The sequence below is a fragment of the Ranitomeya imitator genome, chromosome 4 (assembly GCF_032444005.1).
Source record: "Ranitomeya imitator isolate aRanImi1 chromosome 4, aRanImi1.pri, whole genome shotgun sequence".
Lineage (NCBI taxonomy): Eukaryota > Metazoa > Chordata > Amphibia > Anura > Dendrobatidae > Ranitomeya > Ranitomeya imitator.
Genome location: NC_091285.1, coordinates 515,566,519 through 515,593,412, shown reverse-complemented (window position 1 = coordinate 515,593,412; position 26,894 = coordinate 515,566,519). Strand labels below are relative to the sequence as shown.

Here is a 26,894-nt window from a genome sequence, read left to right as displayed (position 1 = left end):
CATCCAGGTAGGGAATTACTAGTATGTTTTGCTCATGAAGGTGTGCCATAACCTCTACCATAATCTTGGTGAAAACCCGTGGTGCGACCGCAACACCAAAGGGGAGTGCCCGATATTGAAAGTGCTCTACTGTGCCGGCAAGAGAAACCGCCACCCTGAGAAAGCGCTGATGATTTACATGTATCGGGACATGGTAATAGGCGTCTTTCAGATCTAAGACCACCATGAAGCACTTGTGAAAAAGAAGCTTTATTGCTGTTTTCACAGATTCCATTTTAAAGGATGGGATCAGCAAGAATTCATTCAAGCTTTTTAGATTGATGATGGTACGATATGACCCATCTGGCTTCTTAACCAGGAATAAAGGGGAATAAAACCCCATACCTCGCTCTTCCGTGGGTACTCTAATAAGAACTCCCTTTTGTTGGAGATCTTGAACTTCTGACTCCAATGCCAACTGTTCTGCAGGAGAAGAACGGATAGGAGTTAGTTTAAACTTGTCCTGAGGGATCTGATGGAACTGGAACTTTAATCCCTCTTTAATGATACTGAGTATCCATGGACTATTGGTGATCCTGAGCCAGGCTGGGTAGAAGGCCAAAAGCCTACCGCCCACCTGGACCGCCAGTCATTGAGTTTTCTTAGAGTCCCGAGGGGAGTTAAACATGTACCCCCTACCTCTTCTTCTGCTGCTGTAATATCTGGACGAATCTCTATTTGGTTCTCTATCAGCTCTTCGGCGATAAGACCATCCTCTGCTGTAATCACGCCTATAAAAGGGTTTTCTCAATAGAGGGAACCGCTTCTTAGAATCACCTGCCTTCTCAAGCAGCTCGTCTAGTACCGGACCAAACAGATGAACCCCTTCACAGGGGATGCCACATAGTTTTGACCTGGCCTGTAAATCACCTGGCCAGCATTTTATCCAAAGCGCTCTGCGGCCTGCGTTGGACAAGGCTGAGGATCTTGCGGCCAGCCTAACTGAATCTGCTGACGCATCTGAAAGGAAGGCTGCAGCGTCTTGGATCATGGGCATAGATGATAGGATTTCACTTCTAGGAACTTTATCCTTGAGTTGGTCTTCCAGGTGGCCTAGCCACACCATCAAGGACCGAGCCGTGCAAGTGGCCGCAATTGCCGGTCTCAAGGATCCCGCAGAAGTCTCCCAAGCCCCTTTAAGGAAGACATCAGCTTTTCTATCAAGCGGGTCCTTTAGGCTACCTAGATCCTCAAATGGAAGAGAAGACTTTTTGCACGCCTTGGCCACCGCTGCATCTAACTTCGGGACCTTGTCCCAAGAAGCTGAAGCCTCCTCCTCGAACGGATACCTTCTTTTAAATGCTGGTGGCAGTGAGCCCTTTCTTTCGGGTTTCTTCCATTCTCTCGTAATCAGTGATTTGATCTTTTCCACTACAGGAAAAACCCTTCGGGACTTACGGTCTATGCCCTTAAACATAATGTCCTGGATGGAGCATTCTGACTGGGTCTCTTCAATCCCCATAGTGTTGTTGACAGCTTTCACTAGGTGATTAATCCTGTCTAGTGACAGGCATGCTCGACTAGATTCTACGTCCTCTGAAGATGAAGATGAAGGATGAGAATCCGAGCTCACACCCTCTGACTCCACGTCTGAACCTGGGGATGAGATCTCTTTCCTCTTTAGGGACCTTGTCCTGTGAGAACTGGATTTTAAGGAATCCCTGACCTCCTGTTTAACCATGTCCCTAAGGGTAGATGTCAGGTCAGGGGCCTCCTCCTCGATTAAGCGCTGTATACAGGGTCTGCACAGCTTCTTTTTATGCCCATCTGGAAGTGGCTCTGTACATACGGCACACTCCCTATGCTTGGTTTTGGAAGTACTTTTTCTCCCCTGGATAAGGAGAGAGGGAATACAAGGAGGGACAGCAATCAAAAAAGCGTACTTTCACGTAGCTCACTTACCCATCCCTGCAACGAATGGTACCGTAATCGGGGGGTCCTCTCTAGCCGGAGAATCTTTACGGCCTGAGGATTTGGTAGATTTCTGAGCAGCTTTAGCTCCACCAGCGCGACTACTGCCACTAGAACGCCGCTGGGAGCTTCTCAGAGATTTTCCTGTCTGTGGCTGCTCCAATGGTTGCTGCTGTTCACCGCACAGCTGCGGAGTTCCCTCCGGTGACTCCATGTAGGAAACGAGGACAGGAACAAGTAGAGGCGTCTGTGCAGCTCTTAAATACATCCCCCTAGGTACTACCCCCGGATGGGGGTCAGCAGGGCTTCCTCCAGGTGCCGCTAATCGGTATTACACCGATAGGCTCCGTCCACTGTGAGCCGCGCCCCCATGCTGACCGCCGGACCCCCTGTGGCCATAATCCTCCCTCCGTCCCTGGGCGCCGCCATTAGCCAGGGAAGAAAGCGCTACCGCGCATGCGCGGCCGCGTCACTACCCCGCGCCGCTCGCCGCGTCATCCGGACACGCCCCTTCCGGTCACGGCTGCGGCGCTGAGGACAGACACGCCGACAGGGACGGCAGCGCTCCCCGGCCAAAGCGGACCACAGCGGCAGCGGTGGACAGACTCTAGAGGCCCCACAGACATGGTGCACGGCCTACTTACCAGGTATGCGGACACCTAAGAAGCTAACCCACCTCCCTTGGGTTGCTTCCTCCTGCTGCCACCTACACCAACAGTCCCCCTGCCGTGTGGTGCTACCAACCTCCTGACCAGACCGAGGCAGGGGACCCCCGCTACCTGTATCGGCCTGTCAGGAGTGGGATTCTTCTTTTCTTCAACCTTCTTCCTGAGGTCTGTCTGAAGAGGTTCCGCTGTCAGGGACAGGAAACCAACTGACGGGGGAGTGAGGTGCCGCCCTTTTTATGTCTGAGGTTTCCTGTCCCTGAAGGGCGGATCCCCTCTCTCGTTGTGCTGTCATGGCGACTGAATAAAATAACACTAGCTTTTCCTGTATGCTATTTTTTTTCTAAACCAGTAGTGGTCCAGATACACACGTGACTTTTATAACTGCCAGATCTATCTGTCTGTCTTAAATGCAACACACAAAACAAAGCCTACGACACTAAGGCATCCATAGGAACTCACTGTGACCATCTCTTCAGCATGTATTTTATTTTTTTTAAAAGGGCCATCTGGGGCATTTATGACAGCTAGATATGATTTGCCACAATTGTCCAATAGCCGTGGATGCCACCGACAGGAGCAGCATCTAAAGGCTCCCGTACAAGATATTAATGGCAGCTGGACCCACTGACATCCACAGTAATGTGTGTGGCAGCTCCCGACAGAGGATGTCAGGGGAGAGTAGGATCCGCCACGGCTGATTGTGGACTGCTGATCCTTTCAGTCCCTAAGAGATAAGCCACCACCAGAGAGCAGCTCTCACATAGAGGACACAGGAGCTCTCGAACATGTATGAGGGGCTTAACTTGGGAAGGGGGGCACTAATATAGAAATGAATAACGAGAGCCCCGTGGGCACAGCCACATCTCCATTCCTGGCCAAGTTTAACAGGGCCCCATTCTCAAGATAAATGTGGATCCTAGTGGTAGTACCCCACATCTAACGGGCATGTAGTGCACACCTTTCAAAATGTCTGTGCGCCTGTTAGGTTTACCATCCAGAAGAAAGCAGAATGTGACATCATGGCAGATGTAGCAGTATTTGCTGGATAAAATGTTGAGTTTGGACAGCCCCCTTACCATCGGAGCAGTACTGGGACCCCGAGCAATTAACTCTAAAAACTCGACGTGTTCTCATGTAACCTGGGACATCTTTGTAAGGGTAGGATGAGGGACAAAGCAAGCAGAAAATGGGCTCTCTATTGCAGACATCTCCTTTAAATAAAACTTTTTGAAAACACTAAAATATACATTTTTTTTTTAAAGCTGCTTACGTAAAGCCCCAGCCATCGATGGCGCTAGCGAACACCACATTGCCCTGATCTGGAGAGAAATACAGATGTGAATCATCCGTCTCTTCCAAGCCTGCACTCCAGTCATACAGCTGCTCTCCAGCCAGCGTCTCAGTCCTGGTGTCTTTCTCAGCCCTTTCTTCCAGGACCTTGGAGGTAAAGAGACTCCCAGTCACGGCGTTCACCTACAAGATGGCAGGAGACAATAAGAAACCGGCTAACCAATCACAACGTGGGATGTCACAGTGATGTCAGGCAGTTACCTGCTCCAGGATCTTCTGCAGATGTGCATATGCTTCTTGGGAGGAAAGCTTCAGCTCCACTATCAATCTATCAATCTTATTGATCACTAGAACCGGTCGTATGTTCTCCAGCCAGGCCTGACGTAGCACGGCTTGTGTCTGCAGAAGGAGGCACAACAGACCTGTGAGGACAATCATGGACATGCACGCTCCCAACAATCTGTGCATACAATAAGCTCCTATGTACCCCACACGCTCTCATTCACACACCATCTCCCCGTCACCAGTCTGATGTCCCAGCGATCTAGTAATGGGGGATGATCACTTCTCCATTCTATTAGCTTCTATTTAGTCTTAACGACCCGAGATCACTCTGCGGATATCACATTTCACTGTAGGTTCTGTTTATTGGGGTTGACACGGATTTAGGGGCTTAGTCCACTTCGGATATCAAAAAAACAAATCTGCATCCCTTCCAAGTAAATGAGGTTTAGGAAGCCATGTTCACATGCAAATAATTCTGAACACATACTCGGGGTTAGAAACAAAAAAAAAAGCATTGCAAAACTAAATAGCATGCAATACGTCATCTGTAAAAGCGGACAATTAGTGATTAATGAATCTGGGGTAAATCAGGGTGCATCTACAAACCCCTCTGTGCAAAAAAAAAATACTAACATGCCTTCTTTCAGTAAGACACTGAACATATCAGATTGCAATGTGATAGCACAGGCAGGACAGACGGACGATCCCTTGCTAGATATTGCCACAGCTGATACTAGACAGATGTATTAGGCAGGACGCCGTCACTGGACATGTTGATCCCTTGGGCAGCGTACAGCATTGCAGTGGCCCACTGTATAGGGAAGGGTTAAAGCGAACCTGTTACCAGGTTTGACCGATATAAGATGCGGCCACTGCCTTTTAGGGCTTATCTACAGCATTATATAATCTGACCGCAAAGATAAGAAAAATACGTTTTATTATACTCAGCCGGGGAGGCGGTCCGGTCTGATGGGTGTCGCAGGTCCGGATCCGGCGCCTCCCATCTTCTTGTGATGCCGCCCTCCTGTTGCTTTATCGCTCCTCCTCATCGCACTCCTGCACAGGCGTACTTATCTGCCCTGTTGACTGCGCAGGCGCCGGGAACGGTCAGAGAGGCCTGGCGCCAGCGCACTGCAGCACTTTGCTCTGTCCTCAACATGGCAGACAGTACGCCTGTGCATGAGCGCGGTGCCGGGGAGCGATGAAGAAGCAGGAGGGCGGCATCACAAGAAGATGGGAGGTGCAGGACCGGGACCTGCGATACCCATCAGACCAGTCCGCCCCCCCCGACCCCCCCCCACCCCAAGGTGAGTATAATAAAACTTATTTTTCTCATTTTTCAAGTAGGATCCAGGGCTTATCCACAGCATTAAAGAATGCTGTACATCATCCCTGAAAGGCAGTGGCCGCATCTTATATCTGCCAAACCTGGTGACAGGTTCCCTTTAACTACTGCTCTTCACCATCCACAAAGTGGTTACGTCTCCATACATTGTACACAGTTAGGTCAAAAGGAGACTTTTCTGACATCGGTCTGGAGAATGGAGGCCTACCTGCAGCTTTTGCAACATATACACCAAAGAGAAAAACAATTCACGGGGGTCTTTATCATCATACGTGTTACTACTATATACGCATTTTATACATTTTCAGTTTACAATACATAAGTATTTACCTGCGGACAAACACCTTCTACAGCATCGACCACTACAATGGCTCCATCACACAGACGGACCGCTGTCGAGACCTCAGAGGAGAAATCAACGTGCCCTGGAGAATCTATGAGGTTCACTAGATACTCTTCATCCCCTGAAAATAAAAGATCATGCGTAGCTTGTAATCCCATCCAGATCAGATAAAAGCCCCAGTGGTTGAGAAGCCAATTTTCAGGTAATCAGAAGAAATCCCTGTATGAAAAACCCATCCCCAGTAATCCAGAACTCCCAACTGTACTAAGATTCTAGGCGCCTCTTGATTCACTACTATGTAGCTGGTCCATAGTCTCAATGCTCTTACAGCAAGGAATCACCTTCTAGGTGGGGAGATAGCCTTTTCCTCTAGAAGTCAGGATGCCCCTGTCTTATAACTATAGTCCTGGGCATAAACAGATTATGGAACAGATCTCTGCACGGACCTTTGCTAGAGTTATATTCCATAAGGTCACCCATCTTTATTCTAAACTAAATAATGATCATTTTGATAGTATTTTTTGGAACTGTACTTTGGTACTTTGGGTAGTGAAGTCGGGAAGGAATTTTTTCCCCAATGTGGAGCTTACTCTTTGCCACATGGGTTTTTTTTTGCCTTCCTCTGGATCAACATGTTAGGGCATGTTAGGTTAGGCTATGGGTTGAACTAGATGGACTTATAGTCTTCCTTCAAATCTTAAAGGGAAGGTGCCACCAGTTTTCTCGTATTTTGTTTTTTTGTGAAATTAAGCTTAAAATAGTAATTAAAATGTATTAATGCAATGTTTGCACTGTTTGCAAACATTTCTATATGAAAAATATTATATATTTTTCTACAAATATACATATTTACCACTAGGGGGAGCATTTTCCGTTTTAGACCTCAAGCAGCTATAGTAAGATTTAGCAGCTCTGCCCCAGGGATATTAGACCACCCAAAAGGGGAGGGAAATGGTGATGTCAGCAGTTACTGCCCCAACAGTAAGAATGAAGAGCAGCATCACAGGGCAGCACCATTTTGTGTGTGACTGCCCTGTGACCTGCTATCACCAGCAGTTACTGCATCAGAGGAGCAGAACACAGTGGGCTCAGCAGCATCTGGACCCAAGAAGAGTGAAGACATGTGGTGTGCATGGAGCAGCATTAGGAGCTGTGTGGGAGCTCCAGCTCTGCAGTGAATAGCCAGGCATTATGGAGGGAGGGGAGAGATGCATTGTATGGCTAAGGCCGGGGTCACACTAGACCGCAATACGGACGAGTGCAATGCGATAAAAAAACGCATAGCACTCGTCCCAATGTTAATCTATGGGGCAGCTCCCATCATCCGATATTCTCTCGGCCGTATTCAGGATCCGAGTGAAATCGCAGCATGCTGCGATTGTCAGCGTATCTCGGCCGAGAATCGCCAATGAAAGTCTATGGGGGTGAGAAAAAAAAAAAATCGCACAGCACACGGACCATCAGTGTGACGTGCGAGAAATTCTCAAGAATTGGGCAGGTGACAGGAAAGGCTCAGCCATTATTTGCTCATTTTGCAAGTGTGAGAAAATCTCACCATACGGATGTCACACGGATGCCAAACGGATCATTGGATGCGAGAAAATCGCATCCTCGCACTGCACACGGATCACTGTTTTGGTAACATTTGTGCGATTCTCGTCCATCAAAAACGGACCGTTTTTTTATACGTTGTGTGTGTCCCCGGCCTAAGAGTGACTGATGGGAGAGAAAGACGTGAAGTATGATGAGTGAGACACATATGGAGTGTGATGGGGAGATACACATTGAGGCTGTGTGCACACGTTCAGGATTTTTGCGTTTTTTTGCGTTTGTTCGCTATAAAAATGTGATAAAAACAATTTAAAAATGCATACATATGCATCCCATCATTTATAATGCATTCCGCAATTTTTGTGCATATGTTGCGTTTTTTCTGGGGAAAAAACGCATCGCAGTAAAAAACACAACATGTTCTGCGCATGTCGTGTCTCCTCCTTTGATGTGGGCTCCGGCGCTGAGCCCACATCAAAGTCACGACATGTCGGCTGTTTTGTACAGCTGACATGTGCGCGCAATAGCGGCCGGTGAAATCGCAATTCACCCGCCGCTATTAACCTGTTAAATGCCGCTGTCAAATGCTGACAGCGGCATTTATCTACCGCTTCCAGCTGCGCGGCCAGAAATGGGCGTATCGTCCACCCCCGTCACATGATCAGGGGTTGGCGATGCGTCAGGATGGTAACCATACAGGTCCTTGAGACCTCTATAGCTACTTGATGCCAGCCTGCTGTGAGCGCCTCCCTGTGGTCGGCGTTCATAGCAAGCCTGTAATTCAGCTACGGAGCAGCAATCTGATGATCGCTGCTATGTAGCAGAGCCGATCGAGTTGTGCCAGCTTATAGTTTCCCATGGAGGCTATTGATGCATGGCAAATGTAAAAAAAAAATGTTTTTAAAAATATGAAAAAAAAAAAATTAAAGTTTAAATCACCCCCATCAAAAATAAAATAAAAAAAATCAAACCTACACATATTTAGTATCGCCGCGTTCAGAATCGCCCAATCTGTCAATAGAAAAAAACATGACTGACATGTGCCCGCAATAGCGGCAGGTGAGATCGCGATTCAACCGTTCCTCTGTATGTGTTTTCCGTCCGGCGGAAACAGCTGTTTTGACGGATCCTGCAAAAAACGGATGAAACGTGTGGCCATCCGGCGCTAATACAACTCAACGAGAAAATAACGGATCCGGAGGAAAAAAAACTGATCTGGCAGAAAAAAAAAGGAAATTGTGGAAAAAAACGGATAAAACGGATAAGGCGGAAAAAAACGGATAAGGCGGAAAAAAAAACTGATCTGGCAGAAAAAAAAGGAAATTGTGGAAAAAAAAGAGGTCCGGCGGGAAAAAACGGATCTGGCGGGAAAAAACGGATCAGGCGGGAAAAAAAGGATCCGATGGAAAATAAACTGATTTGGCAGAAAAAAAAGGAAATTGTGGAAAAAAAACGGATCTGGCGGGGAAAAAACAGATCAGGCGGGAAAAAAAGGATCCGATGGAAAAAAAACCTGATCTGACAGAAAAAAAAGGAAATTGTGGAAAAAAAAGGATCAGGCGGGAAAAAAAAGGATCCGATGGAAAAAAAACCTGATCTGACAGAAAAAAAGGAAATTGTGGAAAAAAAACGGATCCGGCAGGAATTAACGGATCCAGCAGGAAAAAACGGATCCAGCGGAAAAAAACGGATCCGGCGGAAAAAATGGATCCGGTGGAAAAAACGGATCTGGCGGAAAAAAACGGATTCTGCAAATGTGCTCGCAGGATGCGTTTTTCTCCCATAAACTTGTATTAGCGACAGATCGTGACGGATGGCCACACGTCGCGTGGTCGCGTCCGTCGTGCAACGGATCCGTCGTGTTTTGGCGGACCGTCGGCACGAAAAAACGTTCAAGTGACCTTTTTTTGTCCAGCGCGTCCGCCATTTTCTACCGCGCATGCGCTGCCAAAACTCCGCCCCCTCCTTCTAGACTTTAGAATGGGCAGTGGATGTGTTGAAAAACTGCATCCGCTGCCCACGTCGGGCACAAATTTCACAACGTGCGTCGGTACGTCGGCCCGACGCATAGCGACGGACTCGTACCGACGCAAGTGTGAAAGAGGCCTTTGTGAGGGTTGAATTAAAAAAAAAACAAAAAAAACCGCGTGGGCGCCCGTGCAATTTTCTGCGCCAGAGGGGGAAAGCCGACGGCCGGGGGCCAATATCTGTAGCCTGCTATGAATATCAGCCCGCAGCTGTCTGTATAGCCTTTACTGGCTATTAAAATAAGGGGACCCCAAAAAAAAAAATTTGCGTGGGGTCCCCCTATATTTTATAGCCAGAAAGGCTACGCAGACAGCTGCAGGCTGATATTCATAGCCTAGAGAGGGGCCATGGATATTGCCCCCCCCCCCAGGCTACAAATACCAGTCCGCAGCCGCCCCAGAAATGGCGCATCTGTAAGATGCGCCAATTCCGGCACTTAGCCCCTCTCTTCCCACTCCCGTGTAGCGGTGAGATATGGGGTAATGAAGGGTTAATGTCACCTTGCTATTGTAAGGTGACATTAAGCTGGGTTAATAACGGAGAGGCGTCAATAAGACGCCTATCCGTTATTAATCCAATAGTAAGAAAGGGTTAAAAAAAACACGCACACATTAGGAAAAAAGTATTTTAATATTCTTCATTTCACCATACTTACCATACTTCAGCGCCTGCAAAAAACGTAAAATAATAAACCGTATACTACCTATCCGCCGTAGTCCAATTAATATCGAGTGTCCCACGACGATCTCCCCTATAGAACAGTGACATCGGGTGATGTCACTGCTTATAGGACCCTCAGTGACACACTGACAGGAAACAATGGCTCCTGCAGTGCATCACTGAGAGGTTACCTTAGGACAAGGTCTCACTTTATGGCAATTGCTGCCTGGGAAAATTTCTCATACAGCAATGGCATAAAGTGAGACTAGGGACTTTTTTTTTTACAGCGGCGGAGGAATACAGTGGTGGAAGGATAACTTCCTGCTGTCATTGTGTTCCTGGAGCCCCTAGAGAGCAGTCGCATTATCTGATGCTGCTGCTCTCCACGGGAGATCGTCGTGGGACACTCGTGGATTTCTGCGGACAGGGAGTATATTGGTTGTTTGTTTTTTTAATATTTTTTTTTACAGATGACACTGGCTTCGGGGAACAAAGTGACAAGTAATGGCGAGTATGAAATCTATGTTTAATGTACTGTATGTCTATATGTATGTAATGTATGAATGTATTGTATGTGGCAGGTATGTGGCATGTATGTGGCATGTATGTGGCATGTATGTCGCATGTATGTATGGAGTATTTTTTTTTTTTCATTCAACACATTAGCCGGATGATGGGACTATTACTGTCCCATAATTGGCTAATGTGTCAATCACTGTCATTGTAGCAGGCATCATCCGATGGGACTTGTAGTCCCATCGGACGATGCTTGCATACACGCATAGAGACCCCCCACGCTGCACAGAGACCCCCCCCCACGCCGCACAGACCCCCCCACGCCGCAGAGACCCCCCCACGCCGCACAGAGACCCCCCCACGCCGCACAGAGACCCCCCCACGCCGCACAGAGACCCCCCCCACGCCGCACAGAGACCTCCCCACGCCGCACAGAGACCCCCCCACGCCGCACAGAGACCCCCCCACGCCGCACAGAGACCCCCCTACGCCGCACAGAGACCCCCCCACGCCGCACAGAGACCTCCCCACGCCGCAGAGACCCCCCCACGCCGCACAGAGACCCCCCCACGCCGCACAGAGACCCCCCTACGCCGCACAGAGACCCCCCCACGCCGCACAGAGACCCCCCATGCCGCACAGAGACCCTCCCCCCCACGCTGCACAGAGACCCCCCACGCCGCACAGAGACCCCCCCACGCCGCACAGAGAGGGAGAGCGACACAGGGGGAGAGTGCAGTTTACCGGAGATCACTGGGACTGTGTGCAAGTGGGGAGGCGGAGACAGAGCAGAGGGAAGCACACGGCAGCGTGTGAGAGCAGAGGATGTCTGCCCAGAACCTGCAGTGCCTGGAGTACAGAGGAGCAGTCAGTGCTTCTTCTCTCCTGCGATAGAGTGTAAGTGGAGCTCGGCAGATAGCACAGGGCTCTAATAAAATGGCAGCTAGTCACACCTACAGCAGTGAGTTGTGCAGCCCACAGAGGCGTGCCCAGCTCACTGCTAATGCAGCTGCAATGTTACAGATAGGAGATAATAGACAGGCTCGGACCCTATGTCCATGGGGTGCCGTAATCTGACACTGATAGTGACGTGCTACTGCTGCAAAACCAAGATGTCAGCCCCCAGTGCATTCTTTCTACTCATATAACACACGAAATCTGTTTTACATGCATTCAAATCTGGGTTATAACAGCATGTTATGCTACATTACATTGATTAATTAATGATCTACAAACGCGGTACCTTCCCTTTAATAACTATGTTACTATGTTATTGTGGTCTACCCAATTAATATGTATTCCTATAGCTGCTTGCCTCTGAGCACACTAAAACTGTCTTTCTAGGACCCTAGTGCCCCAAACTATACACAGCGGTGCTCAGTAGACTCTAACGCAAAATATTCTAAAGGCAGCCGCTGATCTGTGACAAGACAGGTCCACCGGCTAATGTGCTTTTACCCTTATATCAAATGTTGGAGGAAAGAAGGGATGTCATGGGAGAGGTGTCTGGCAGCGACTTACTCCCCTGACCCCATTCATGCTTGGCCAAGAAGAGCATGGCTGAGCGAGCATCTTAATTACAGCCTTCACCAAGCCATCATCTATCTACTATATAATTGTCTAAGGGTCACTTCCGTCTTTCTGTCTGTCACGGATATTCATTGGTCGCGGCCTGTCTGTCATGGAATCCAAGTCGCTGATTGGTCTCGCCAGCTGCCTGTCATGGCTGCCGCAACCAATCAGCGACGGCCACAGTCCGATTAGTCCCTCCCTACTCCCCTGCAGTCAGTGCCCGGCGCCCGCTCCATATTCCCCTGCAGTCACCGCTCACACAGGGTTAATGCCAGCGGTAACAGACCGAGTTATGCCGCGGGTAACTCACTCCGTTACCGCCGCTATTAACCCTGTGTGACCAAGTTTCTACTATTGATGCTGCCTATGCAGCATCAATAGTAAGAACATACAATGTTAAAAACAATTAAAATAATAAAAAAATCATGATATTCTCACCTTCCACCGCCTTTCCCGCTCCTCTCGATGCTCCGATCCCAAGAATGCATTGCGGCAATGACCGGAGATGACGTAGCAGTCTCGCGAGACCGCTACACCATCACGTTATTGCCGCAATGCATTCTTGGGACCGGAGCGTCGCGAGGAGCATCTCTAAACGACTGGCCTGGATCCGGGGGCCGCCGGAAGGTGAGTATATAAATATTTTTTATTTTAATTCCTTTTTTAACAGGGATATGGTGCCCACATTGCTATATACTACGTTATATACGTGGCTGTGCTACACACTGCGTGGGCTGTGCTACACACTGCGTGGGCTGTGCTACACACTGCGTGGGCTGTGCTACACACTGCGTGGGCTGTGCTACACACTGCGTGGGCTGTGCTACACACTGCGTGGGCTGTGCTACACACTGCGTGGGCTGTGCTACACACTGCGTGGGCTGTGCTACACACTGCGTGGGCTGTGCTACACACTGCGTGGGCTGTGCTACACACTGCGTGGGCTGTGCTACACACTGCGTGGGCTGTGCTATATACTACTATACATATTCTAGAATACGATGCGTGAGAATCAGGCCACCATCTAGTTTAGAATATAAATGTCAATAACCAGAAAATACCAGTCAGTACATGGAGAGAAATGTACAGTGTAGACAGGACAGAAACCACTACCATCTTTGTGCTCCAGGGATATGGCGCTGGATTTCATAGTGATTCCTCGTATTTGCTCATCTTCTCGACTGTCCATATAACGTAACTGCAATGATTGTCACAAGTTATAATGTGCAGCCGAAATAAAGGTTTTCTCTTACACCAAAAAAGAAAAAAAAAATCTTATACCTTTCCTGCTAATCTATTGGAGATTATCCCGTTGCTGGATATCAGACAGTCTGCTAAAGTGGTTTTCCCTAAAGAAGAAAAAAAATACTATTTAAAAAAATATTAAATTTTTACAATTGATTAAGTAATGTAACCAAAGTTAAAGCAGAGATTATTCAACAAAGGTGGTGTAAGATAATTGTTTTGTAAGGGTACTTTCACACTAGCGTTTTTTTAAATCCGTCACAATGCGTCGTTTTGCAGAAAAAACGCATCCTGCAAAAGTGCTTGCAGGATGCGTTTTTTCCCCATAGACTTCTATTGACGACGCATTTGCGACGGATTGGCACACTTCGCATCCGTCTTGCGACGGATGCGTCGTGCTTTGGCGGACCGTCGGGAGAAAAAAAACCCTACATGTAAGGTTTTTTTCTCCTGACGGACCGCTTTTTCCGACCGCGCATGCCGGAACTCCGCCCCCACCTCCCCGCACCTTACAATGGGGCAGCGGATGCGCCGGAAAAATGTATCCGCTGCACCCATTGTGCAATGCAGCAAACGCTAGCGTCGGAATCTCTCCCCGACGCATTGCGACGGGGAGATTCCAACGCTAGTGTGAAAGAAGCCTAAGCGATATTCACACCTGCAATAAAGAGGCTGCAGACAGTCCCTCTCTTTGGCTTCATATTCCATAACAGGGCAAAGACTGTTTAATGCAGATCTTTTAGGCCACATGTAACACTATTCAGGGGGAGTTTACTGAGAATCAGGGAGTCAGTTTTTCACAAACAGCACTCAGACCAAAGGGGGAGGGAAGAGAGAGGAGAGAAGGGGGGAGGGAAGAGAGGAGAGAGGGGGAAGGAAGAGAGGTGAGGGGGGAGTAAGAGAGGAGAAGGAGAGGAAGAGATAGGAGGGGGAAGGAAAAGAGAGGAGAGAGGGGGAAGGAATAGAGAGGAGAGGAGGAAGGAAGAGAGAGAGGGGGGAAGGAAGAGAGAGGGGGAAGGAAGAGAGAGGAGAAGGGGGGAAGGAAGAGAGGAGAGAGGGGGAAGGAAGAGGTGAGGGGGGAGTAAAGGTACCGTCACACTAAGCGACGCTGCAGCGATACCGACAACGATCCGGATCGCTGCAGCGTCGCTGTTTGGTCGCTGGAGAGCTGTCACACAGACAGCTCTCCAGCGACCAACGATGCCGGTAACCAGGATAAACATCGGGTTACTAAGCGCAGGGCCGCGCTTAGTAACCCGATGTTTACCCTGGTTACCATCGTTAAAGTAAAAAAAACAACCACTACATACTTACCTACCGCTGTCTGTCCCCGGCGCTGTGCTTCTCTGCACTGGCTGTGAGCACAGCGGCCGGAAAGCAGAGCGGTGACGTCACCGCTCTGCTTTCCGGCTGCCCGGCGCTCACAGCCAGTGCAGAGAAGCACAGCGCCGGGGACAGACAGCGGAAGGTAAGTATGTAGTGTTTGTTTTTTTTACTTTAACGATGGTAACCAGGGTAAACATCGGGTTACTAAGCGCGGCCCTGCGCTTAGTAACCCGAAGTTTACCCTGGTTACCAGTGAAGACATCACTGAATCGGTGTCACACACGCCGATTCAGCGATGTCAGCGGGACGTCCAGCGACGAAACAAAGTTCTGGACTTTCTTCCCCGACCAGCGATATCACAGCAGGGGCCTGATCGCTGCTGCCTGTCACACTGGACGATATCGCTAGCCAGGAAGCTGCAACGTCACGGATCGCTAGCGATATCGTCTAGTGTGACGGTACCTTTAGAGAGAGGAGAAGGAGAGGAAGAGAGAGGAGGGGGAAGGAAAAGAGAGGAGAGAGGGTGAAGGAAGAAGAGAGAGGGGGAAGGAAGAGAGGAGAGAGGGGGAAGGAAGAGAGGAGGAAGAGAGAGGATAGAGGGGGAAGGAAGAGAGGGGGAAGGAAGAGAGAGGAGAAGTGGAGGAAGAGAGAGGAGGGGGAAGGAAAAGAGGAGAGAGGGTGAAGGAAGAGAGGAGAGAGGGTGAAGGAAGAGGAGAGAGGGTGAAGGAAGAGGAGAGAGGGGGAAGGAGGAGAGAGGAGGAAGAAAGAGGGGGGAAGAAAGAGGAGAGAGGGGGGAAGGAAGAGAGGTGAGAGGGGGAAGGAAGAGAGGTGAGAGGGGGGAGTAAGAGAGGAGAAGTGGAGGAAGAGAGGAGGGGGAAGGAAAAGAGGAGAGGGTGAAGGAAGAGAGGAGAGAGGGGAAGAAAGAGGGGGAAGAAAGACGAGAGAGGGGGGAAGGAAGAATGGTGAGAGGGGGGAGGAGGAGAGAGGAGATGGGTAAGGAAGAGAGAGGAGAGGGGGAAGGAAGAGAGGAGAGGGGGAAGGAAGAGAGAGGAGAGGGGGAGGAAAGGAGGGGGGGGAAGGAGAGAGAAGGGAGAGGTGGGAAGGAGAGAGGAGCGAGGGGGGAAGGAGAGAGGGGGGAGTAAGTGAGAGGAGAGAGGCGGAAGAGAGGAGAGGGGGAGTAAGAGAGGAGAGGGGAGTAAGAGGGGGGAAGGAAGAGAGGAGAGGGGGGGAAGTAAGAGAAGAGGGGGGGAGGAAGAGAGGAGGGGGGGAGGGAAGAGAGGAGAGATAGGGGAAGGAAGAGAGGAGAAAGGGGGGAAGGAGAGGAGCGAGGGGGGAAGGAGAAAGGAGCGAGGGATGACGGAGAGAGGAGCGAGGGGGAAGGAAAGAGGAGCTATTTTGCAGATGTGAAAGTCACTGTGCCTCTCAATTTGCATTGCGAGTGGATAAAGCTCCCCCACAACGCTGGCAATGTAATAAGCAATGAATGTGAATTTTCCATCCAGAAATTAGGTAGCAAATCCAACCTATGTGAACATGACCTTATATTTCTTCATGTGAATTTTCCTCAAAAGAATTGTAAGTAGAAACAAAGGTTACAGACCCCACCATTAGAGCGATAAGCTCATTCTGCAGTCTATTATGTACAGTAAGATGCTGCCTCAAGCATTTTTTAATGAAACCATATAGCAAAAAAGCATTTAAGGTGTAGCCATTGTTTTAATTTTTATTTAGTAAATCATGAGAACAAACAACTTTGTCTTATATCATTATCAGCGAGATCGGCCTCTTTCTCCACCAGGGATGATCATTCTCAAAACTCTCAATTCCTCTTAAAATCTGTATTCACTGAAGACCGATTGTTCCATTACTGAGATAGGAGATGGCGGCTGCTACTGATGAGATTCTATATAGAGGGGAAGAGGTGGAGGCAGAGACGTCCCTTCTTCACAGAATGCGCCATCTTCAATCTCAGTAATGTAACATTGTGCCTCCACATTTTACCTGGGAATTCAGAATTTTGAAAATGTATGATTTGTCCACAAGGAGAGAGAAGCAAGATACATTACAAAGTTACTTAATTTTCATGTGACTATTAATTTCTGAAAAATAATTAAAGCGACGGCTACTATTTAAGTTAACAAAAGTCTACATTAAGTAAATAGGGCTGATCTTCAGAACGTACACTGGCATGTAAAAATTTGCGCAAGTTGCAGATGAAATGATCTCTAAAATGGCTGAAGTTAAAGATAACACATTTCCTTTTTATTTTAGGCAAAAAAATATATAGTCATTTTTTACATTTTAAAAATTACAAAACAAAAAAAAAAAAAGGGCCAATGCAAACGTTTGGGCACCCTTGGAGATTTGTGTGCTCAGATTACTTTGACCAAAATTCAGACCTTAATTAGCCTGTTAGGGTAATGGTTTGTTCACTTATCGTTAGGAAAGGCCAAGTGATGCAAACTTACCAGCTTTATAAAACTACAGCCTCCTTTAACCTCATGCCAAAAAACAACAGCCATGGTTTCTTCTAAGCAGCTGCCAAGCCCTCTGAAAATAAAAATGGTGAAGGCCAAAAAAGGAGGAGAAGGCTATAAGAAGATAGCAAAGTGTTTTCAAGTTGCCCTTTCTTAAGTTCGACATGAAATTAAGACATGGCAGTTAGCAGGAACAGTGGAGGTCAAGATAAGGTCTGGAAGACCAAGCAAAATTTCAGTGAGAGCTGCTTGTAGGATTGCTAGAGAGGGAAATCAGAACCCCCGCTTGACTGCAAAACACCTACAGAAAGATCTAGAAGATTCTGGCGTTGTGGTACATTGTTCTACTGAGACACCTACACAAATATGGATTTCATGGGAGAATTATTATCAGAAGAAAACTTCTAAAGCGTCCTCACCATAAAATTCAGTGACAGATGTATGGAAAAGAACATCTAAACAATTCTGATGCATTTTGGAAACAAGTCCTGTGGACTGATGTGGTTAAAGGGAACCTGTCACCCCGAAATTCGCGGGTAAGGTAAGCCCACCGGCATCAGGGGCTTATCTACAGCATTCTGTAATGCTGTAGATAAGCCCCTGATGTTACCTGAAAGGAGAAAAAGACGTTATATTATACTTACCCAGGGGCGGTCCCGCTGCTGGTCAGGTCAGATGGGCATCTCTGGTCCGCTGCGGCGTCTCCCATCTTCTTTCCATGATGTCCTCTTCTGATCTTCAGCCGGGCCTCTGACCTTTCCGGCGCCTGCGCACTGCAGTACTATCCTCTGCCCTCAAGAGGGCAGAGCAAAGTACGCCTGCGCTGGAGCCGTGGCTGAAGCTCAGAAGAGGACGTCATAGAAAGAAGATGGGAGGCGCCGCAGCGGACCAGAGACGCCCATCCGACCTGACCAGCAGCGGGACCGCCCCTGGGTAAGTATAATATAACGTCTTTTTCAGGTAACATCGGGGGTTTATCTACAGCATTACAGAATGCTGTAGATAAGCCCCTGATGCCGGTGGGCTTACCTCACCCGCGATTTTCGGGGTGACAGGTTCCCTTTAAAATAGATCTCTTTGGCCCAATGATCAAAGGTATGTGTGGAGAAAAATGGGTATTATTACCTACCGATAATTCGGTTTCCAGGAGTCCATCCTGACAGCACATTGGAGGACGTCCTCCTCCTCCTTGCAGGGACAGGAAACACAACACGAGAGGTTAAAAGGTCCCACTCCACCCCCATTTCCTCAGTGTTTTGACAAGTACCACACCATGGATAGATATACTTTTGAAAACTTTATTTGACCAAACATATTACAGCATATGAACTGGCATGCATAGGGGGGGGAAATAACGGTGCTGTCAGGATGGACTCCTGGAAACCGAATTATCGGTAGGTAATAATACCCATTTTCCAGGACGTCCCCCTGACAGCACATTGGAGAATACCAAAGAAAACTACGTTTAGGGTGGGACAACTGCTTGGAGAACTTTCCTCCCATAAGACGTCTGCTGAGCTGCTACTACGTCTAGCTTATAGTGCTTACAGAACGTGTTTACTCTGGCCCAAGTTGCTGCCTTGCAAATCTGATCTAGTGACGCTCCTGCTCGCTCAGCCCATGATGCTGAAACAGCCCTAGTAGAGTGAGCTTTAATCCCTGTTGGGCACGCTATCCCTTCTGATGCGTAGGCTTTTGAAATTATAGTAGTAATCCATCTAGCTATAGACGCCTTGGAAGCTTTTTTACCTTTATTCTTACCTCCAAATAGGATAAAAAGATTTTCCTCCAGGAGCTAGTGGCCTCTAGATAGTTTAATACTGCCTGCCTAACATCCATGGAGTGTAAAGCCTGTTCTTTTTCATTAGAAGGGTTCTCACAAAAGGAAGGTAAAATTATTTCCTGATCTCGATTTTTTGCTGAAGCTATTTTTGGGATAAAAGCTGGGTCTAATTTTAGGATTATATGATCCTCTCTGACTTGAAGATATGGATCCTTAATTGATAGAGCCTGAATTTCCCCTACGCGTTTAGCTGTTGTAATCGCTACTAGGAAGGCCGTCTTCCAGGTACGAACTGAAATAGGCATGTCCTCCTCTAGAGAATAGGGATCTTTACATAGAGCCCTAAGGACTAAATTTAAGTCCCATGTGGGAGCTAGCTGTCTCAAGGTAGGCCGTAATCTTTGGATAGCCCTCACAAATCTGATTATCCAGGGGTGGGAAGCTAATGGATAATCCAGAAAAGTACTAAGGGCCGAGATCTGGACTTTAATTGTACCTGGCCTGAGCCCCAAGTCAAAGCCTGCCTGTAAGAATTTTAAGACTCTAGGAACATCTAAGACCCCCGGAATCACAGCTGACCCGCCACTTCCCATACAAAATTTTTTCCAGATTTTGTGGTAGATGGCTGAGGTGACAGGCTTCCTACTAGCCTGGATGGTTGTAATTACTTCATCTGAAAGACCTCTGGATTTCAAGATGTCCCTCTCAGGATCCATGCTGATAGATGCAGTCTCTCCGGGTTTTGGTGTAAAACAGGCCCTTGAAGAATTATATCCTTCCATAACGGGAGTATGATAGGGTCTTCCGTTGCCATGGCCCCCAACAATGGGAACCAACTTCTCTTTGGCGAGAATGGTACAATCGTCAGCACTGTTGCCTGGTCTTCCTGAATCTTCCTGAGCACTACTGGAATAAGTGCTATTGGTGGAAATGCGTAAGACAGAGGTTCGCTCCATGCTTGACTTAAGGTGTCGACTGCTTCCGGCATGTCTAGAGGGTTGAGGGAATAAAATCTGGGAACCTTTGAATTTTTCCTTGTGGCGAATAAATCTATCCTGGGCGTTCCCCAACGGTGGCAAAGAATTTGGAACATTTCTTGACTTAGTTCCCATTCGGTTGGAGAAACTTTCTTTCTGCTTAGATAGTCGGCTAGTATGTTCTGTGACCCTTCTAGATGCACTGCTGTTATAGATAAGACAACGTCTTCTGCCCAGGCAAATATTCTCTGCGCTAGACCTTGAAGCGCTTTGTGTTTGGAACCTCCCTGATGCCTCAAAAAGGATACCGCTGTTACATTGTCGGATAGGATTTTTACATGTTTGTCCTTTAGGCGTGAACGGTTTTTTCTGAGAGCTTCCCAGACTGCGTATAATTCTCTGTAATTTGACGACATCTGACTGATCTCCTCGGGCCACTTGTCCTGAAAGAATTTTCCTTCCAGGTGCGCTCCCCATCCCCACTGACTTGCATCTGTGGTGATTATCACACAAGGGGTTGATATCCAAGGGATGCCCTTTTTTAGATTGTAGTCCTGGATCCACCATCGTAGTGATCTTCTTGTCTTCATTGATAGCTCTAGCCTCTTGTCTAATGTGGAACGACGTCGATCCCATACTATGAGTATCTGTTCTTGTAAAGGCCTTGAGTGAGCCTGAGCCCATCTGACACACGGAATGCATGCTGTCATCTTCCCCAAGACATTCATAGCTGCTCTTATCGTCACTGGACTTCTTTGGAATTCTAAGATCATCTTTTTTAATGAGGTTCGTTTGTCCCTTGGTAAGAAGGACTGCCTGGTTGTAGAATCCAAGAGTACTCCTAGAAATATCTTCTGGGATTCTGGCTTTAAATGTGACTTTTTCCTGTTGACCACCCATCCTATTTCCTCTAATACTGCTATGACCCGATCTCTGTGTTGTAGCAGAATGGCCCTTGATCGTGCCACAACCAGAAAATCGTCCAAGTATGGAATTATTGTTATTCCTTGGTTTCTTAAGAAAGCCACCACCTCTGCTACCAATTTGGTGAAAATTCTTGGGGCGGATGCTAGACCGAAAGGGAGGCATTGAAATTGGAAGTGGCAGGTCATGTCCGGGAGACTTACCGAGAATCTCAGAAGCTCCTGAGAAGAGAGATGTATCGGGACCTGATAATACGCATTCTTCAGATCGAGAGTGCACATTACCGAATCTTTGTTTATAAGATGAATGATGGACCTGATCGACTCCATTCTGAACCGTTTGTATTTGACGAAAACGTTCAGAGGTTTTAAATTTATTATTGTACGGGATTCCCCTGACGGTTTTGGAATAGAAAAAAAGAGAGGAATAGTGACCTGAACCTATTTCTGGAGTAGGAACCCGAACTATAACCCCGGAGTCGAACAGTTTTTGTAGGTCTAGAAACATAGGGGAATCTTTGGCTAACATTGTTGGTAAGATACACCTTTGAGGTACGCGGGATATTAACTCTATTCTGTAACCCTCTGAGATTATCCTGAGGACATAATCGTTGTCTGAGATCTGACTCCATTGTTTGAGGAAGAAACTTAATCTCCCGCCTATCCCTATGGCGTCATTGTTTCCTTGGTCTATAGCCAGAACCGAACAAGGAATTCCTACCCCTTCTATTCTGAGCGTAGGAACTCCTAAAGGATCCTCTACCTGATCTCCATTGTTCTCTATACTCTGGAAATCTGCGGGGGGGAGGGGGAGGGGGGAGAGGCCTCCTCCGAAAGGGCTGAAACTTCTTGGGTTTATCCTCGGGAAACCCTCTTTTACTATCAGCTGCTGACTCTAGGATGTCATCTAAAGCCTGACCAAATATTCTGGAACCTGAAAATGGAATGGCGCATAATTTATTTTTGGATGCATTATCCCCCGACCAAGATCTAAGCCAAATAGCCCTTCGTGTTGCATTGGACAAGGAGCTATTCCTAGCCGCAAATCTCACAGATTCAGCTGATGTATCTGCCATAAAGGCCGTGGCTGACTTAATGATAGGCAGAGAAGCAATTATATCCGCCCGTGAAGTCTTATTAATTAAATGTTCTTCCAGCTGTTCCATCCACAGGAACATGGATCTCGCTACAGAAGTAGCTGCGATGTTAGTTTTTATTAAAGCTGCTGAAGTCTCCCAGGCTCGACGTAAAAGGATATCCGCCTTGCGATCCATTGCATCCTTAAGACTAGATGAATCTTCGAAAGGTATGGATGTTTTTTCTTTGCCACCTTGGCTAAAGGGACATCTACCTTCGGAATCTCTTCCCATGTCTTGATCTCTTCTGAATCAAACGGAAGACGGTTTTTAAACTCTCTGGACATCACCAATCTTCGCTCCGCATCTTTCCATTCTTGTGAGATCATCTTACGTATGTGTTCACTCACCGGGAACACCGTCCGTTCCTGATATGTGAGCCCTCCGAACATCTGATCTTGTCTAGATCTCGGCTGTGGATCTTCTTTCACCTGCATAGTACGTCTGACCGCCTGGACCAGTTCTTCTGTTTCTTCGACTGGAAAGTAGTACCTTTTCCCTTCTTGTTCTTCTACTGGCAGTTCTCCTTCTTCTTGATCAGAACCTCTATATTCTGATTCCGCCTCCGACGAACCATCCTGAACCTCCTGTTCTGGATCTTTCCTTGGTCTTTTACGAGCCGGGCCCGGACTGTACACTTCCCGTTGTGACATTGAAGCTAAGGAATTCTGGACCTCCTCCCGGATTATATTCCTCATTTCGGACAACATTGATGGTTGTTCTTCTCTGACAATTTTCTTAATACAAGAGCTGCACAGATCCTTCTTGTATGTTTCTGACAGTTTTGTGTTACAAAGAGAGCACCTCTTAGATTAAAGGTACCTTCACACATAACGATATTGTTAACGATATCGTTGCTATTTGTGACGTAGCAACGATATCGTTAATGAAATCGTTCTGTGTGACAGCGACCAACGATCAGGCCCCTGCTGGGAGATCGTTGGTCGCTGAATAAAGTCCAGAACTTTATTTCGTCGCTGGACTCCCTGGAGACATCGCTGGATCGGCGTGTGTGACACCGATCCAGCGATGTCTTCACTGGTAACCAGGGTAAACATCGGGTAACTAAGCGCAGGGCCGCGCTTAGTAACCCGATGTTTACCCTGGATACCAGCGTAAAAGTTAAAAAAAACAAACACTACATACTTACCTAACGCTGTCTGTCCTCCAGCGCTGTGCTCTGCACTCCTCCTGTACTGTCTGTGAGCCGGAAAGCAGAGCGGTGACGTCACCGCTCTGCTTTCCGGCTCACAGACAGTACAGGAGGAGAGCAGAGAAGCAGAGCGCAGCGCTGGAGGACAGACAGCGGTAGGTAAGTATCTAGTGTTTGTTTTTTTTAACTTTTAGCATGGTATCCAGGGTAAACATCGGGTTACTAAGCGCGGCCCTGCGCTTAGTTACCCGATGTTTACCCTGGTTACCGGCATCGTTGGTCGCTGGAGAGCTGTCTGTGTGACAGCTCTCCAGCGACCAAACAGCGACGCTGCAGCGATCCGGATCGTTGTCGGTATCGCTGCAGCGTCGCTTAATGTGAAGGGGCCTTCAGTCAATACCTTGCCAGACTTTTTAGACTGAGGGAGGGAAGCTTGACTGGCGTCTCTATCCTAAATGTAATAATAAGGACAAGAATGGCTCAGTGTGTGCAGGCGTATATTTGAGTACTCTGCGCATTGCGCACTTACCCCCATTTCCTCATTCCTGTTCTCCATATCTTCTGTGGAGAAATGCCACTATAAGTAAGTGATCCTTCTGGTAACAGATGTAAAAAAAGGGATATAGCAGCGACTGCTGCACTCACCCTTAGACTCCGGCATGTCTGCAGCAATCTGGTCGTACGGACCTTACTGTGTCCTGTAGCCAATTTCTCCAGGGATGCCCTCTAGCGCTTCTTACCACCAGAGGAAGCACTGGATAACATCTGCGAGAGCCCCTCTTTGCGCTCTTAAGCCTGCTCATTTCCGCGTTCCACCAGGTGGAACGCACGCCGAGATGGCCCCGACCCCGGATGTGACGTCACCTTACCTGCGCCTGACACCGGAAGTATCGCGCCTGTCTTATTAGTCCTACTTCCGCGTTCCACACAGTGGAACGCACGCTGCTGCTGGATCCTCTAGCGGCGCCTCTTCTCCTGGCGCCCGAACCGAGAGCCCCCCACCGGGAGGAAGCGGTTCGACCCAGGAGCTCATCCGCTCTACTGGTCTTTATGGCAGAGGGACTCCCCACCGGGAAGTTTCTGCCTGGGGCTTAGTGGAGCGGGGAAAGGATATTGGCGTTAGCCGCACGATCCCCCGAGCCTCCGGACTGGTGAGTCTTCAAGCTAGTATAGCGCTCCTTCTCTCGTGTGTCCCTCCATGCAGGGACAGGAAAAACACTGAGGAAAAGGGGGTGGAGTGGGACCTTTTAACCTCTCGTGTTGTGTTTCCTGTCCCTGCAAGGAGGAGGAGGACGTCCTCCAATGTGCTGTCAGGGGGACGTCCTGGAAAAAGGTCACACAATTTAAAAAAATATATATCTCGCCAAACATTAAGCATGGGGGAGGATCAATGATGCTTTGGGGCTGTGTTGCAGCCATTGGCATGGGGAAGATTTCATAGGTAGACAAGAAGAATGGATTCAATGAAATTTCAACAAATTCTTGATACAAATATAACACCATCTGTAAAAAAAAGCTGAAGTTGAAAAGCAGAAGGATGGCTTCTACTAATGGATAATGATTAGGGATGATTGAATAGCTTCAGATAAGTGCTTATCTGAACAGCTGCATCAGTAGCCCGGATACCTGGAGTGCTCTCAATCATTGTTCGGCGCCGCAGCTGCATGTGTTTCAGCAGTGTGACAGTCACAGCACATGCATGGAGAGCCTGTGTGTTGTGACTGTCACACAGCAGCGACAGATGCACCTGTGGAGCCGAACAACTGATGATTGAGAGCGCTCCAGGTATCCAGGTTACTGATGCAGCTATTCAGATAAGCACTTATCTGAAGCTATTCAATCAATCTAATACTGATCCTAAACACATCAAAATCCACAATAGACGACCTCAAAAGGCGCAAGCTGAAGGATCTACAATGGCCCTCACAGTCCACTGATCTGAACGTCATTGAAAATCTGTCGCTACAAATCAAAATAGCAGTGCATTCAAGACGACCTAGGAATCTCACAGAAACGGAAGAATTTTCCAAAGAAGAATGGATAAAAATCCCTCAAACAAGACTTGAAAGACTCTTGGCTGGCTACAAAAAGCGTTTATAAGCTGTGATACTTTCAATAGGGCGTGCTGCTAGGTACTAACTATGTAGGATGGCCAAACTTTTGCATGGGCCCATTTTCCTTTTTGCAATTCTTAAAAATGTAAAAGATAAAAAATATATATTTTTTTGTCTAAAATACAAGAGGAAATGTGTCATCTTTAACTTTAGGTCTTTTAGAGATCATTTCATTTTCAACTTATTTAAGTGCTCACAGTAATTTTGACCGAGGGTGTCCAAACTTTTACATGCCACTGTAACATAGTGACTGGATGTAACGCTCGCGCCGAGAATGGTTGGCGTGAGCGTCTGGGGGTGTGGCCCCACTGGACCACAGACCAAACTTCCCTGGATGGGGCGTAACTAAGTAGCTTCCTAGGTGTTCGCTAGAGCCTCTGATGGTGAGGTCAGACTTGTGCAATAGGAAGCTACCAGGTGCCACTCCAGGGTGGAGTCAGACTGTGGCTGCTGATCCCACCGGGGACAAGACACAGGCAGGCAGGCACGGCTGTGACACTGGCTGACGGACGGGTACAGCAGAAGCCCTAACGGGCAGACTGGCTTGACGGAGATACAGGCAGGCAGGTGGGCACGGCTGGCACTCTGGCAGACAGGCGGGCAGGGCTGATACTCTGGTAGGAACTGATATACAGGTGGGTGTATGGAAACAGGTAAGAACCTGTTCAGACTGGTAAATATAAACAAACAGGTAGAGACCTGTACGGCAAGTTGCTGAGCAGAGGTAGAGCAAGAGCGGATGCAAAGCAGAACCAAAGGAGGCGGAGCAAGAGCAGAGAAGGAAAAGGCGAGCAGAGAAGGGGAAAGCGGAACTAAGAGCAGAGAAAGAGAAGGCGGAGCTAAGAGCAGAGAGGCGGAGCCATGTGCAGAAACGCAGGAGGCAGAGCCAAGAGCAGCAGGCGGAGCCACGTGCAGAAACGCAGGAGGTAGAGCCAAGAGCAAGAGACGTAGAACCGCAAGGAGCGGAGCCAGGTAGAACCGCAAGGAGCGGAGCCGCAGAGCGAGAGCTGAGCGGAGCTGCAGAGCAAAGCCACAGAGTGCTGAGCAAGGTCAGAGTGCAGAGCAAAGTTACAAAGAGCAGAGCTGAGAGCAAAGCCACAAAGTGCAGAGCTGAGAGCAAAGCTGAGAGGCACAGAACCACAGGTTGTGGCAGAACTGAGCAGAGAGAAGCAGAGCCACAGACAGTGGCGAACAGAGCAGAAAGATAAGGCGGAGGTACACACAGCAGAGTGGGAAATGACTAATGACAAAGGAGGAACAGGAACGGACATAGACCAGAGTTCAGACAGGAACAGACGTAGACCAGAGTTCAGACAGGAACGGACACGGATACACAAACAGAACACAGATGAAGGCCTGCATATTGCAGCCCTCTGAGACAGGAAACAGACATGACCTGGCAGTTCAGTAGCAAGTGCTAACTGAGGGGAATAGTTTGCTCAGGCGTCCTCCAAAGGGTGAGGATGCCTTAAGTATCAGAGGCCTCAAGGCAATTGGCCAGGAACACCTTAGGGAGGTGCACACAGTCTCAATAAGAATCCGGAGTTGCTGG

General features: G+C 48.1%; 1 protein-coding gene across 2 annotated transcripts in view; it reads right to left on the bottom strand.

The window, feature by feature from the left end:
* The window catches only part of EFL1 (elongation factor like GTPase 1), a 488,390-nt gene that overhangs the window by 411,720 nt on the left and 49,776 nt on the right, over positions 1-26,894 (bottom strand). For both annotated transcript variants that reach the window (XM_069766104.1, XM_069766103.1), the window contains exons 3-7: positions 13,490-13,557; positions 13,322-13,406; positions 5,869-6,002; positions 4,170-4,307; positions 3,889-4,091 (exon numbers count right to left, since the gene is read on the bottom strand). In XM_069766104.1, coding sequence (XP_069622205.1) covers positions 3,889-4,091; positions 4,170-4,307; positions 5,869-6,002; positions 13,322-13,406; positions 13,490-13,557 — 628 coding nt within the window. The remainder of the gene's footprint in view (positions 1-3,888; positions 4,092-4,169; positions 4,308-5,868; positions 6,003-13,321; positions 13,407-13,489; positions 13,558-26,894) is intronic.